Source organism: Phyllostomus discolor, chromosome 4, assembly GCF_004126475.2.
Source record: "Phyllostomus discolor isolate MPI-MPIP mPhyDis1 chromosome 4, mPhyDis1.pri.v3, whole genome shotgun sequence".
Lineage (NCBI taxonomy): Eukaryota > Metazoa > Chordata > Mammalia > Chiroptera > Phyllostomidae > Phyllostomus > Phyllostomus discolor.
The window spans coordinates 172561858-172577471 of record NC_040906.2 but is presented as its reverse complement, the minus strand read 5'-3'; the positions used below and the strand labels follow the sequence as shown (position 1 = coordinate 172577471).

Here is a 15614-nt window from a genome sequence, read left to right as displayed (position 1 = left end):
CAAAACAGATATAATATGAACAATACTCAAAGAAATTCTCCTCAGAACTAATAAATGACATAGATCCATTCTTGTCCAAAAAACAATTCCTTAGTGGGTGCAGTGAAGGAGCTAAGGAATCAAGGTTATCTGTACAGAAAGTCAATAAATGGGATTTTGTTTTGTTTAACCAGCTGTCTCTTATCTTGGACAAAATTAAGAAAGTAGTAAACAACAAAGACTGGAAAGTGGAAAGCAGGGAAAACTGGTTAGATGTTCCCCTCCTAGAGAAAAAGTATCTTTTTGTTACTATTTCCTTGGAAGAAAAAGAAGGTGCATAACTACTGAAGACCTGTGCAGAAAATACTTCCTTAAATATATATTAGCATCACTTTTCATTGTTTAATTTGGAAAGTTCTGGCTGCCTGAAATGCTTTCAGAAGCTGTTGCTTGAAGAAATTCTACCTTAAATCAAGGCCTCAAAGGCCCATCCGAAGTCCCGAGTGTTCCTTCTGGGACTCACCAATCCAGTCATGCGATCCTTCCCTGATGAAGCCTTCCCGTAACTAATTTCTAGGGACTGCAGAAAGAGCGGCATCTCTACTTTACCCATATAGAAGGTACTCCAAGTGCCAGAGTTAATCATGCTTACATGGTTGGCACTATTCTTAAAAAACTAAATGGAGAAGATAAGGGGGGACATCCCCTGCAATCTCCATCTACCTTTCCAGGCTTGTTTTCCACCACCCGCCATTACACACCCTACACTCTCGCCACACCAGTCTAGGTGAAGTCCCTACTGAAACAGGTGGGCTGACAATGGCAATGGCAGGAAGATGTGGACAATTTCCTAAATTTATTAAGGGAAAGTTAGGGTAATTGGGGCAGAGCCATGGTAGGCCGCTATGTTCTTCTACAGTAAACAAGACACAGAGACACAAACATCATGAAGGTCCCTAGGTTTATCATCTTTGCACTGATACCTCCATGAAATGTACATTCTTTTGGTCACGTTTTACCTGTTAGCTAGGCCATAAATATTCCCTCTCTAGACTGAGTTAAGAAGCTGGTTATCTCTTACTTGGATTATGAAAATAGCCTCCAAATCTCTTCTCCTTGGTCTCTGTTGAAAGTAAAGCCGTAGGTCTAAAAAGCAAAACTGATTATTTACAAATCCTATAGGAGGGGGGTTGAGGAGCTGGGTGAAAAAGGTGGACGGATTTAGCAAAAAAAAAAAACCCTCAAAATTCATAGGCACAGACAAGCAATATGGTGATTACCAGAGGGAATGAGGGGAGGACTGGGGAAGGTAGGAGAGGGTAAAGGGGAGATAAATGGTGATGGAAGGAGACTTGGCTTTGGGTGGTGAACACAAAATACAGTATACAGATGATGTTTTACTATAGAATTGTACATCTGAAACCTATGTAGAAACCTATGTAGACTATGTAATTTTCTTAAACAATTTCACTGCAGTAAATTCAATAAAATAATAAAAAGAAAAAAAAGAAAATCCTTCATTGGCTTCCCACCGCTTGCAGTGATTTTCAACTAAAGGGAAACCCTCCCCTATAGTGAATATATGGAAAATGGGGGCATATCAGCACCACCTCAAGGATTTTTCAACCGCCGCCCTCTACACATGAGGATGTGACATCATCACCTCCTTTCACCCAGGTCATTATTGCCCCCATCCACATATCTCAGCTGGTGGAAATGCTGCCATTCCAGCTCAGGAAGGGGTGTTTGTTGCACCCCTCATTATGCTGAGGCACTATAAGCGGTAAGGAGTACTCACTGCAGAATGAAGTCCAAATTCCTAGCATGCCATACGAGGTCCCGCACAAAATCCTCCAGCCTTTCCTGTCTCATCTTCAACCACTTCCCATTAGATACCCTGTGAGCCAACCACATCAGTCTGGCTGAATTCTTGAACAAAACTTGATTTTTCATACTTCTGTTTTTTTGTGTTAGTCCATTTACTCAGAATGCATTTCTCCTCTTACATAGACAGTGCTTTTCCATTTAGCCTTTAAGAAGAACCAACAATTTTATCTCTTGCCAGACTTGCTTGTGGATTCCAAGCTTGTGCATTTACTCTAGGATGTTTAGAAAATGTGCGAGGTCCAGAACCCATCTTTCCTCACATGTACCTCCCATAGCTCGCCACACCTCAGTCAACTGCAGCTCCATTCTTTCAGCAGACTTCCCACCTCAAAATCCAGCCCTTTGATACAACCTGTGAGGATACATATGACCAAATATTGCTTTGCACCATTCCCTTCTTTCCCATCTGCTCCAACCACACTGGCCTTATTCCTGAAATACATGAAACACATATTGACTTCAAAACCTTTGAAACTGCTGCTCTCTTCCTGCAATGTTCTTCTTCTCCTAGATATCCCTATGGAATCACACCTCACATCTTCCAACTGCCCCTATGTCATCTCATCTGAAAGCTCTTTTTATAGAGTAGCAGCTCACCAGCACTTTATATCCTTTCCCCTTGCTATTTTCTCCATAGTACTTATCACTACTTGACAATGTATTTTTGTTGCTATTTCCCCTCTCCCAAATCAGAACATAAACATGAAGGCCAGGTTTTATTTTGTTACTGTTCTTTATCAAATCTCATTTCTAAAACTACTTGGCACATAGTAGGTGCTCAGTGAACAGGTGTTCATTCCCTTTATTTGTCGACCTATCTGAAACATGATATGGGGCTTCCAGTGAAACACCTTAGGTTTGGTATATGAATTTTATTTCTGTTCCTTCCTGAAATCCCATTAAATTGACAGTAAATGGAAGTGGGGACATGGCATCAATAGAGCCTACCCTAACCACCTTGTCACAGCCTCCCCTCTCCGTCTCCTCATCCTGCCTTTACTCCCTATAGTACCTACTATCTTTTAATGGATTATATAACTCACTTATAAATTAGGCTAATTTTTCAAACCAATTCCTAGACTGTCAGTGCCAAGAAGGCAGGATATTAATTTTATTTGCTAATGTCATATTCTAAGCACCAGAAAAGTGCCTAGCTCTTAGTGGGTGCTCAAACAATATTTGGAAAATGAATGAATGGAGAAATTCAACAAGACCATAGCTGAGAGATAATGGATGAATGGCAACTAAATAGGAGGCTGAAATCCCAACCAGCAAGAGAATAGGGTTGTAGTTGACAGAAACAAGACTTTTTGCTCAGCAGGAACCTCTGAAAGTGGGAATGCACCTGAGTGGAAAATGGAACCACAGCAGGCAGAGTGCACTTGGATTCCAGCAGGTAACTCCCTATAGAGACAGAGAAGAGGGATTCTGGTTTAAAGACACAGCACAGCTGAATGGAGGCACTATACCTAATCAGAGGATAAGTGACTCAACAGAGATCTCTAGCCCCCGTTCTCCAACTTGACTTTGAGAACACAAACAGTTAAGCCTATTAATCAGTTCCTTCCTCTAGCATCCCTCCAATGAACTAACTAGAAAGAAGACTGGAGTTTCTCTCTGCTTAAAATTGCTTTGTCCAAGAGAAAAACTCTGTAACAGACTCTTCAACAGTATCAGATTTGCACTAACCTGAGGAAAAGTTACTTCCAACCTAGAATTGTTGGCCAAGTGATCAATCAAGTAAAGGAGAGAATAAAGGTATTTTTGGAAATGAAAGGAGGCAAAGTATCACTTCCCATGGAATGTCAGGGAAAATATGTGCCACCAAAATGAGGCACTGATGGAGAAAAGGGAAACCATGGGATTCAGAAAACATCTTCACACAGAAAAGAGGTATAGAGAGTCCTCAAACCCATGGAGAAAGGAGACCTGGGGTCAACCAGTGTGCAAGGGGGGGTGGCCCTGAGGACAAAAAGAACTGGCGGGCTATATTGTTGTGACTGAACATACAGTGAGGAGGTTTACACTTAAATTAGAAAACTTGGGGATAAAATGAGATTGCTTGACAACTAAGCAAAAGCAAAAAAGAAGTAATCACTATGAGTAAGTCAAAGCTGTGTATGAAGGGAAGATAGTACTCTTCATGGCTAACCTGTGAGTCTACACTTACATAGTTACAACACAAATACTGAATACTAACAATCAAAACCTGTAACTCTGTTAGAAGGTTGGGGATGAATAAAACAGGTATGAAGAGAGGGAGATGGATAAAAAAACTCATCCTCTTCCACATGTGTAACAAGTTTTAGACCTTATTCTAAACACGGACGTAATAAATGTAACAGCTAAGATAATCAGAAATTGGTTGCTTCTGGGAAGCATGAATCAAGAGTGAGAAGGTGTTACCCAACTGAAGGGGTCCGTTTGCTTGTACACATCAGAGCCCCATAAGACACAAACAGGAGTTTGCAGACAAAGAAATTAAGGATTTATTAAGGAGATGGCACCATGCCTGGAGTCACAGGTAGCTCATGCTCAAAGACCTGGCTCCTGGATGCCTTCTAGGAGATGGATTAGTTAAGGAAAAAATCATTAATCATGGTGATTAAAGGTTGTGGTCTCTACTGATTGGCTGAAACTAGGGTACAGGGTAACTGATCATCACATTTGGCCCTGATGTCAGCCTTGCTGTTGTTCTTGCAGTTGTTCTGTCCAATTTGACAAGGATTTGTCCTGTGGGATTGTTCCACTTTCCTAGGTCCACAGCTGAAGCACAACTGAGGCCAAGATATCATGTTTAACTCTGTCTCAGTAGTAAATAGACTGAGGACCTTGTTCCTAAGACTACTGGATGCCAACCACAACCTCATTGTCCTGAGGGCTATGATTAAGCAAGGGGAAGGTGGTGTGTGAGTCTCGGCGCTAGGTGAGGCCATTTTGAGTCAAAGGAAAAAATAAATAAAAATAAAAGGCCAGTAGAAAGAAAATAAGGTTTCTGTAAGGTTACAAAGAGAGTGGGAAAATTTTTAAAAATACAAGTCTGCTAGTATGATTTTATTTTTTCAATCATGTATATTTATAATCAACACAAAAATACAGCTAAGAAAAATAACAGAAAAGTTATAATGCAACTTGGCGTTTTACTCTTCACATTATGATGATGTCTTGTTTAACAGAGTTTGGACCTACCTATTAAAATTAATGACCCTAGGGTCCCTATAAGACTATCAGCTGATTTCTCAAAAGAAACCTTACAGGATAGAAAGGGCTGGAAAGAAGCATTCAAAGTTATGAAAAGCAAGGACCTACAACATAGATAGCTCTATCCAGCAAAGCTTTCATTTAGAATAGAAGGGCAGATAAAGTGCTTCCCAGATAAGATCAAGTTAAAGAAGTTTATCATCACCAAGCCCTTATTACGTGAAAAGTTAAAGGGACTTATCTAACAAAAAGATCAAAACTATGAGCAGTAAAATGACAACAAACTTACAACTATCAACTGAACCTAAAAAAACAAAACAAAACAAAAAAACTAAGCAAACAACTAGAACAGGATCATGGTCATACATATGGAGATCACATGGAAGGTTATCAGTGGGGAGGTGGTGGAGAATGGGGGAAAAGGTACAGGGAATATGAAGCATAAATGGTAGGTAGAAAATAGACAAGGGGAGGGCAAGAATAGTACAGGAAATGGAGAAGCCAAAGAACTTCTGTTTGACTTGTGGACATGAACTAAGGCTAAGGCCGGGGGCAGGGGGATGGGAGATGCTGGTGGAAGAGGGGTGTAGGGCAGAGCGAGATAAAGGGGAGAAAAAGAACGAGACAACTGTAATAGCATAATCAATAAAATATACTTAAAAATAAAAAATAAAAGACCCAAAATTAAATATTTAGGCCATGTAGTGAAACACATGCTTTTTCTGTCATTTCCTGAAAACCTGTCAGCACTTCATTGATGATATATAGCACAAAGCAGATGTCTAACTGAAATATGGCTGGTAAATACGTTGTCCTTGCCAGTAAGCTAAATAAAGCAGAAACTGACCTTTTTTCAACATGAACATAAATAAAGAGGAGAGAATCAAGTCAGGGGGCTGTGTCAACAGAACTGAAATAAGCACAGGGACATACAAAGGGCAGGAAGTGGGAGAGAGGACTGTCCCTTTGCTCAAGTCTCAGTTTCCTCTCTGAACAGATTTTGGAGGCTCAATCAGAGCACCTCAAGTTCATTTTTTAGCACTCAACTCCAAGTTAGACCTTCACACACCTCCCTAACCCCGTTTATTTCCTGAGTTAATCTCTGACATCGATGACCATATACTCTAGTTTTCTTACAGCCACCTGAGTTTATATCTGCTGTTTGCTCCTCTTGTACTATTTTTAATTATTGTATTATTTATTATTAACCTACTTTTGCCCACCCCTGTACATTTCATAACTTGAATTCTCTTAAAAACTTGGAGAAATTTCAAGTCCTTTGACCATTTTTTAATTGGGTTGTTTGTCTTCTTAGAGTGGAGTCATGTGAGTTCTTTATATATTTTGGAGATTAAACCCTTGTCTGAGGTATCATCGGCAAATATGTTTTCCATATGGTTGTTTTTTTAAAATTTTAATACTGTTTTCTTTAGCCGTGCAGAAGCTTTTTGTTTTGATGAGATCCCATTTGTTTATTCTTTCCTTTATGTCCCTTGCTCTAAGGGACATATCAGTCCCTAGAATGTACAGAAAATGTACATTTACACAATGGAATTCTATGCAGCAGAAAGAAGGAGCTCCTACCCTTTGTGACACCATGGATAGAACTGGAAAGCATTATGCTAAGAGAAATAAGCTAGGCGGTGAAAGACAAATACCGTATGATCTCACTTTTAACAGGAACCTAATCAACAAAACAAACAAACAAGCAAAATATAACCAAAGACACTGAAATAGAGAAGAGGCTGACAGTGACCAGAGGGGAGAGGGGAGGGAATTTCAGGGGAAAAGAGGAAGGGTCTGCAGAAACAAGTATAAAGGACACATGGACAATAAGAAGGAGGGGATGGAAATGGGAGGGAGGTGGGGAGGGCTGGGGGAGTGGGCTGGGATGGGGTAACAGGCAGAAAACTGTACTTGAGTAACAATTAAAATTTTAAAAAATTGGAGAAATTTAATTTCTTTGTGGGTGGTTTGTGGACCATGAAGAATTTTTTAGAAACAGACTGAAAATGCAAATTTTTTCTTTTTTAAATGTATTAATTCAGTGTGTATAATATTCTGCTAAAATTATTTTTAAAAACCTGAGAACATTATGTACTCTTAAAAATCATAAGAGATATTGTGGAAGAATTCAATATTCTAGACAATAAATTTTAATTAATGAAAGTCACAGAATAAGGTCTTCTGACTTTATTACCAATTATGATGATCTCAAGAGAATGCTCTCTCAGCAGATAATAGGTCTTACCCATCATCACAACTGTTAATTACTTAATTAGTTACCAGAAGGGGAATATGCCCCTGCCACTGCACAGACAGGCTCTGTATGCTAATTAATGATTCCCAAATTCTCTTTAAGGCTAGGACGAAAAGTTCTGCCAATGCCCTGAACTACAGCTCACATATTATCCCATGAACTTGAAACACTCCTTTCATAGTGAGCGGCACTGACACAGATTCCATAATTGATTACTCGGTTACAAGGGAGACTCAACATTGCTTGGTTTTCTGGAAGATACAAAGAGTTCCTTAGTTTTCATCAAATATGCACTAGCCCTGATGCAAAACATGTCTCGTATGAAGAGCAAGGATTTGTTTCAGCCTTATTATTTTTTTACTCAAGCACTGTCCGTGGAAATTTCATTTTAAGTGAAATAGATATGAGGTCCACTAGAAGGGGGAAAAAACCCATTTAATTAATTTGGTTTTAAAGATACATGATTACCACATTTGAAAAATACTCTAAAAATAAAGAAATAAAATCTTTAAGAATTACTTTTCAACTGATTTATCATCTGTCCCTAATGAAAACAAGAGGAAGGCTGGATCTGGCACTTGCTTGCACTTTTCATCTCTCTTAGTTAAGTATGCCTCCGTGTTGGGATCTGAGATCAGGTTTGCTTGGGAGCCTCAAAGGGCAATTTCCCCTTTTTTCCCAAAATTTGCTTTTGATCATTTCAGACAATTCACCCTTTTGAATGAGAAAGAGGAGAAGAGAGGGATGTCAAATGGGGTTAAGTAAACGGAGAATCTGTCACATAAAGCAAGTTTAAATCCCAGTAACATCATCCACGCAGGACAAACGGAAGCATTCTTCTTTTGAAAACATTATTCTTCTAAACAGTGTGTAATGACATCCTCCCTAGAGGCCTTTTCCATGAAAGAAAAAAAAATACTTCCCCAGAAGTCATGTTCTAGATTCCAAGTATGAGGGCAAAGCACAGTTAAAAGTCAGACTTGTGTTTTATTTATGTAAGAAGGTTCAAAAGTAGAACTGCAAAAAGGTGCTCATAAAAGAGCTTCTCTGTGGTCTTGTTTTCTGTTACACACTGCCATTTCCACAAACAAAAAGGAGAAGTGAAAGGGAAATATTGTCATTATGACATCAGACCTACAAATCAGTGAACGTGTCTTAACTGTAAAATTGGAGGCAAACATGTTTTCAGGGGAGAAATATAGAAGACTCAAATATGCTGAATGTAAGATCATTCACTCTTCAGTCCTCTGAAGTATGCCCTTTTCTTGTGCTGCAGTATAAACTGTGGAGTGTGTTTCCAGCACTCTGTGCTGCTGTTAACCTCCTGAAGACATGACTGCAAATACATAAGAAAATTTTGTTTTCTAAAACCATGGCATTACATGCATAACAGAAGCTGACTTTTGTTTTAAATATTGAAAATGTTTAAACAATAAAAGGGAAGTAAGCCGAGAAATTTCTTCTTTCAGTTCAAACACTATTTTATAAGTTTAATTAATGCATGCCCAAATAAACATTTCTCTTCAAAGATTTCAAAACTGCTCCATGTATTGAATATAATGGACAAAGTAGACACTATTGAAAATCACAATTATAATGTTTATTTAACAAAATAAATTTAAAGAAAATTTTCTATTAAAAAACTTAAGAATCATATCCCAATTTTAGCTTCCCCATCTTCTTTGGTATTGAAATCAATGTTTAGGATATAAAATATTTGATTCTGAAGTTTAGTCATTGGGTCTTCAACAGTTTTCCATATAAAGAAAATAGGAAATCAAGTTCCCTGTAATTGTCATTACTGAATAACCAATGAATGCATAAAAGCAAAACCAGTTGTGTGCAGACTGACATCATCACGCAAATAGTCATTCATAGATACATATATTCTATTGGAAATATATTTTAAGTTTTTGTTGACTTTCTGCCATCATTTTTACTGTTACCTGAATAGTAATCCAAAATGCAGGTGCTGTTATTCATTCACTTAACTAACGAACTACTCTCCCAGGAAGTTGACACCACCATACCCAACTTAGCAAGATGTATTTCTCTGAATTGTTTGCTTCGGCCTTCTTACAAAATAGTATCTGAGGATTGCTAAAAGCATTAAATTAATATTAATAAAATCCAATTCTAAGTCTTTTTTGTTTCTTAAGTATTACTTAAAACCAGACTTTTTGTTGCTTCTAAGAGTAGTATTATATGGATTAGTCAAGCCAGACACTTCAGAAACATCTTGTGACAACCAAGCAACTTTTATTCCTCTGGCAAATTCTTTGCCTGTTCCAATTCTGATTTCTCCATGCCCCTGCCTTCTTGTGTGAAGATATCTTGCCCTGAATTTGTTAAAATGAATCTGAGGGGAAAAAAATCCAGTAACAAACTAGGGTGATATTTTTTTTTGCATAGATTCATGAGCACAAATGGTCAAGCAATCAACAGTGTCAGTGCTAGCACTGTGACTGGGAACAAGAAGAGTACAACCACAATAAAATACAGCTGTCTATCAGAAGGACTGCATAAAGACATCTTTGGCTATGCAGGCTCTGGGCCCTCTGGAAATAAGTCAGTTGCATTGCCAACATGACGAAGAAAATAGCAATGTTCAGAATCAGGAACAGTCTGGTGTAAGAAGCAGATAGTGACGGAGCTTTGCTGTGAGTAGTTGTTGCCATCCGTCCGAACCGGCCTTTTATCAAGCCGTTATTTTTGTGTTTCTCATACGTTACATCTGCAAAATCTAAAAGGTCTTTCATTTCTTCATCTTCATCTATGGGCTGTTCTTTCTGTGCCAAAATCTGAGCTTTCTGTCGGATCTTCTTTTCATTGACTTCAATCTGTGCAAAAATATCAGGGACGGCGTCCACAAATTTATAGCGTTTGCCTGCCCTTCGGTTTTTCTTCGACTTGCTTTGCTGCTGCTGCTGCTGTTGCGATATGGCAAAAATCCTGTCGATGGCTTCCTCAGTCTGTCTCTTGTCTGAAAACCTCAGCAGCCGCTCAGCAGTCTTCCTAAAGCTAGCTGTGTTCCGCACCCGGGACAGGATCTGTTTCTCCAGCAGTTGGAACACTGGCTTAAAATGCTGCAGGCTGTGTTCCACAATAGCAGCATAGTCCTTCACCTCAGGGACAGTGGTGCTCCTGATGGCTGAACTCCGGTCAAACAGAATTTTCTGATTATCTGCAATGACCTGTGCAAAGGCAGACTGCCCTGTGGCCTCACCTGTCCAAAGGTAAACAGCATAGGCATGTTCTCTGGTGGCTATGAACACATCCAGTTGCTGAGGGTCTCCGTGGATGCTGAAGCTCTGGACATCCACAGATGGCCCTATGAAGAGGTAAGCTGCCCTGGTGATGGGACTTCGGAGGTGCATGGTGACATTCACATAGTTCGTCCCATTGTAGGGATAGCCCCGAGGGTAAGTCACTGAAGCAAAAGTTGCTTTTTCACTGTAGCCAGTATCATCCATCCAGTACATTTTATAAAGACCATCTCGCTGCCTGATGAAAGCCCCATGGACCCCATCTACCACTGTCTCCTCAAAAGGGAAGTCCACATTATGGAAGAAGCTCGTTGCTGTCTCCAAGGGGCTGTCCTCTCCCAGGTGTATTTCATCCACGAGGAGGAGAAGCTGTGGATGTAGGAGGATTAGATTCCTCTGAACATTCTTCAGATTGAGCTGGGGGTTATAAGCTCCCACACCTTCTCCCTGGATGAAAACCATTCCATTTTTTTCCATGGCTGCAACCACTCTCCCTTGACAGCTAGCTGCCAGGTCGTGCTTATATTTAGACCATTTTGATGAACAGTCCTCCGTGACCTGACCCTCCCAGGGGTAAAAGCAGCTCTTTGACACAGCTGGGGAAAACATCAAGACATTGTTGAAGAAGGTATACTTTGGCCCATACAGAGCCTCAGTAATGAAAGGCACACCATTGGGAGCAAAAGTAAATGAGTTTTGATCGGGGTGCTCATGCCCTGCATTAAAATTCCTCCATCCTTTGATCCAATCTTTGTATTTGTTTCTGTGGACAATGTCGTATATTGCACGTCCCCCAAGTTTTCCTGACTTGAAGGAAAGAAAAGATCTATTGATTTCCACAGGCAGTGCACTTCCGTAAGTCACAACACCCCAGTCTTCAAAATAATGCAGTGTCGGGGTACCAAAATCTGGAGGAGGGACGGATTTCAAGCTGGCATCATACCTGAAAGAATTAATTTTTTAAAATTAATTGGTTTTCTGGTGGAAGTGAAAATAGCATACGAGAACTGTGATGCCGCATGGTAATGCAGCTGGAAGAAGTAATGCACAAAAGCCACCCAAGCACCGGCAGAGCAGACTGTCCCTGGGACGTTTCTGATAACACCCTTGGATGATCAGACTGTGCAGGGGAACTAACACCCTTGGTGAAAGGGAGAGGAGAATCTCTTTCAATATGTGAAACAATATGTGATCCTTGGATTTGAGCCTGAAATGATTACTGCTGCTAATCACTCTGTGAACCTTTTTCACTTAACGATGACAGAGCTGTCCAAATGGTTGGGGCTCACAGATCACAGAATTAAGCCCTTCATACAGACCTCTAGTTTGGGGGTTCCTGTTCCAGAGAACCCTGTGTCAGGGTCTAGAATTTAACAAGCCTTGAGTTGCAATGAAATATTGTCCTATAATAAATGGTTTTGTTCAAGTTTGCCAGAGTACTTTTGACCCTTTAAATAGAGCTGAGCTTTACATATTAGCTAAAATTTATTGTGAATACTGCATTCAAGAATATAAATGGATGAGATTCAGGAAACCATTAATACTGGAGGATTTCTAAATGTGGCTCCCACTGCCTAGCCCATATCTAAAAGCTTTGCTTTAATCTGCAGATGATAACATGCAGTTCAGACAATAAATGATACCTTATTTTTATTGAGGATAAATATTTATTATCAAAGTAGTAAAAAGCTAACATTAAACTTCCAAGCGATTAAGAACACAGGTTTTTGATTCAGAAAGACTACAAAAATAATAATAAACATGCCTGTTTACTTAGGATGATCTCAAGTAATGTCCTTGACAGGTTCATGTAATTTCCTGCTCAAGGGAAGAAAGGCAGACATGTATTATTAGTTCTTAGATACTTCTTTCTAAAGTGAATCCATTACTTATGGTAGAGTTAATCTTACTGGTGCCTAACTGTAGCCATTTCATCTGTTGTTCTGGAGTCTCAGTTTTAGAACATAAGAAAATGTGTCTCTACTTAGGTCTAGTATAATAATGTTGGCTTCATTTTGTGATTTAACAAATCCAGATATAAGCTGAATTTTCCATTCTTCTTTGTTTTTGGTCAGTTTGTATATTCCTATAAGGCAGATTTTAAACCAAGTTAGACTTAGCACTAACCTGACTCCTATAGTCAGCTCTGTAGAACTCTCTTGGTTGCTTATTTATGTGTAAGTGAAAACACAGTTAGATAACTGTACCCCTAAAAGGAATCAAGAATGGTTGCATACTACCATATTTTTCAGACTATAAGACACACTTTTTTACTGCATTTTTTGCTCCAAAATTTTTCCCCTATTTTCCTCCTCTAAAACCTAGGTGTGTCTTATGGTGTGGACCCCAGACGCACCTAGGTTTTAGAGGAGGAAAATAGGGGAAAAAATTTTGGAGCAAAAAAATGTGGTAAAAAAAAGTGCATCTTATACTCTGAAAAATACAGTAATATATTTAGTTCACCTGTGAATATAATTTTTAAAAGTGCTGGTTAAACTATACCTCTTTTCTAGTGTTATTTTACTCTTAACTATTTAAATTTTAAAAAATAATGAAGAGAAACAGGTAAACCACAGAAGATTATTTTGGAGTTCAATGCAAATACCGAAAGTTTGAAAAGATGTCAGGGATTAATTATTAACTAGTTTCCTGTAATTTTTATTTTAATTTATTGGATGCCAACAGTATATCTGGCAGTACTTTAAAAAGGAGATGCTGGCTTCTCTTTCTGGGCTTAAAAGATTAAGACAAAAAAATTACATGGTTCTTTTATTATCAAAGTGAAACTGTCAAATACTGTCAAACACTTTCAAATAGTTTTGAAAATTTAGTAACAGCTTTGCTATTAGGAGATTATAATGCTCCATTTATCAAAACAAAAGATTTTATGACTTCTTTTGGTGTGATTTTCAGAATAACCCAGTCTATAGTTTGTCATTTTCTCTTTATACAGTTTCAAAAATTATGTAAATCAAAATATGCATATTTATGAAATAGCATGAGCCTGGGACAGGCCTAATATTTAAAAAAAACCTGCAAACAGTAATTAGATTTAAATATAAGGAAATGTTTCTAACAGTTTCAAACACTATGATATGAAGTGAAGTTGCAAGTACTTAGGTATTAGGTACTTTGGATTATTGTTTTTGTTTTTTTTAAGGCAAAAATCTTGCACACTGTAACCCTGGATATAATTTCTTTTCCCAGTGAAAGCAATGTGTCATACCAGAGAAATTCCGTGTGAAGAGTACACCAGCGCTGCCCTTTGGATGGTGTCCCTGGGCCTTCCACCACACGGTTCTTTCTGATTTGGTCAGCCAGCCAGTTACCACTGCCGTTACGCATGACAAATTTATCCAGGAACACTAACTGGCTTTCAGGACCATAAAACCAGTTGTAATTTGAGTCTGCAATGGCCACAGTTCTTTGAAACCCTGGGGAAAGAAGTTCGATAGAACTAAGATAAGTTTAAAACTGCATATTCCCATAAATGCCTAAACAATGAGTTTTTCTTTTTTTTATTGTTTTTCAATCCTGCCTGCAAATTAGAATTAATTGTGTATCTTAGATAAAAATAACAAACAAAACCAAAATGCCCACACTCTTCCCCACCAATTAATCAGAATCCCTCTGAAGGTCTTCCACAAACCTTGTGTTCAAGTTTTCACCTATGTGGCAACTTGTCACTGGTGATGAAAAAGCCACAACGACTGACAACATATGCAGCCCACCTTTCTTTCTCGTTTCCCTATGTCCATGCTATGTGCGCTACATTTGCATAGATACGTGTGCTATCCTCTTGTGCACGGTGAGTTCCTGAACCCCAAATGAGCACCAGCTCTCCTACCAACTCAAACCGCAGCCTATGCCAAGATCATAACATAAATGCTCCAGTTTGGCCTCCAATAAAGTGGAGGTTATAAAGTTTAGGGAAGAAATGGAGTTCCTACAGGAAGAAAACAATTTCCACAGAAGAGCCTGCTAGTATGTATTGCTGGAAGTTAAAGAAAAGAGGGAAAGATCATATTGAAATGGGTCAGAAAAATAAAAGCAGGTAAGGCAGGCTATGCTCCAGGCATTCTTGGAAAAGAATGGGAGAAAACCCTGGGTCAGACAGGACTAACCATGACTAGAACAGCCACTGCAGAGAAAAGAGAGATGCTGTTGAAACAGATGGACTTAACACAGAATTCCTTCTAAATGGTACCATGACCATATTTCCACCATTTAAAGCTAATGTTTTGCTTCAAGCAGTCTAGTAAATACTCTTCTAAATAAATCTTATTATAAAATGTGATTTTCTGAATCTTCTACTGGTTTGTGAGTTCTCTGAAAACAGATGATATGTTTTATTTCTCTTTGAATCACCTGCCCAGCACAAAGGTGTTCATACTTTTTCAGCTTAAGAAGTAGCCACATACACAGTTCACAGCAGACTCTGGCCCTGCGGTGGCTGGCTGTTAGATCTCAGCTAAGTTACAGAACACTGAGACCATTAAAGGTCCTTACTGTAGATGGCCTTCAGTTAGCAAGATAAACTACAAAACAGGTTTCTCCTGCATATCTAATAATAAGCAATAAAACAAATAGAGTTCTGAATGTAAGTCTAAACTAAATCTTAATATGGTTCTCTTGTTCTGCAGTATTTTTCTGAAAACTAGTCCAAAAGTGGAGATGCTAGCCAGTCCGTGTGTAAATAACCATAGCAGAAAGACTTAAATACTAAATTCTTCACTATAAGTCTAGAATCACCACCTAAAAATTGCATTTCACTAGGGGGAAAAGAATCCATCCTGATGAAAAAATAACTCAAACTTTTTCTAACATCTTAGTCCTATTTAGAAATAAGGAGAGTCACAAGGCTCTCCTAGAAATAAATAAGTTCTTAAATCATATATAATGATTTTTTTGAGCTAGTTCTCTTAGAAAACTAAGCAATAAATGAGTAGGTTTATAGATTCATTTTTTGGTTACATTCCTATATTTTATACTACTTATTTCAATAAAATATTTAAAGAAAA

The 15614-nt window shown here is 38.6% G+C and overlaps 1 protein-coding gene across 4 annotated transcripts in view; it reads right to left on the bottom strand.

Moving 5' to 3' along the window:
• Positions 1–9313: 9313 nt before the first annotated feature.
• The window catches only part of DSE (dermatan sulfate epimerase), a 56785-nt gene continuing 50484 nt past the window's right edge, over positions 9314–15614 (bottom strand). For 2 of the 4 annotated variants that reach the window (XM_028509117.2, XM_036024605.1), the window contains 2 exons: positions 13820–14027; positions 9314–11536 (listed from right to left, as the gene is read on the bottom strand). In XM_028509117.2, the coding sequence (XP_028364918.1) occupies positions 9781–11536; positions 13820–14027 (1964 nt within the window). In that variant the 3' untranslated portion in view covers positions 9314–9780. The remainder of the gene's footprint in view (positions 11537–13819; positions 14028–15614) is intronic. The other 2 variants (XM_036024604.1, XM_036024606.1) reach the window with 2 other exon arrangements.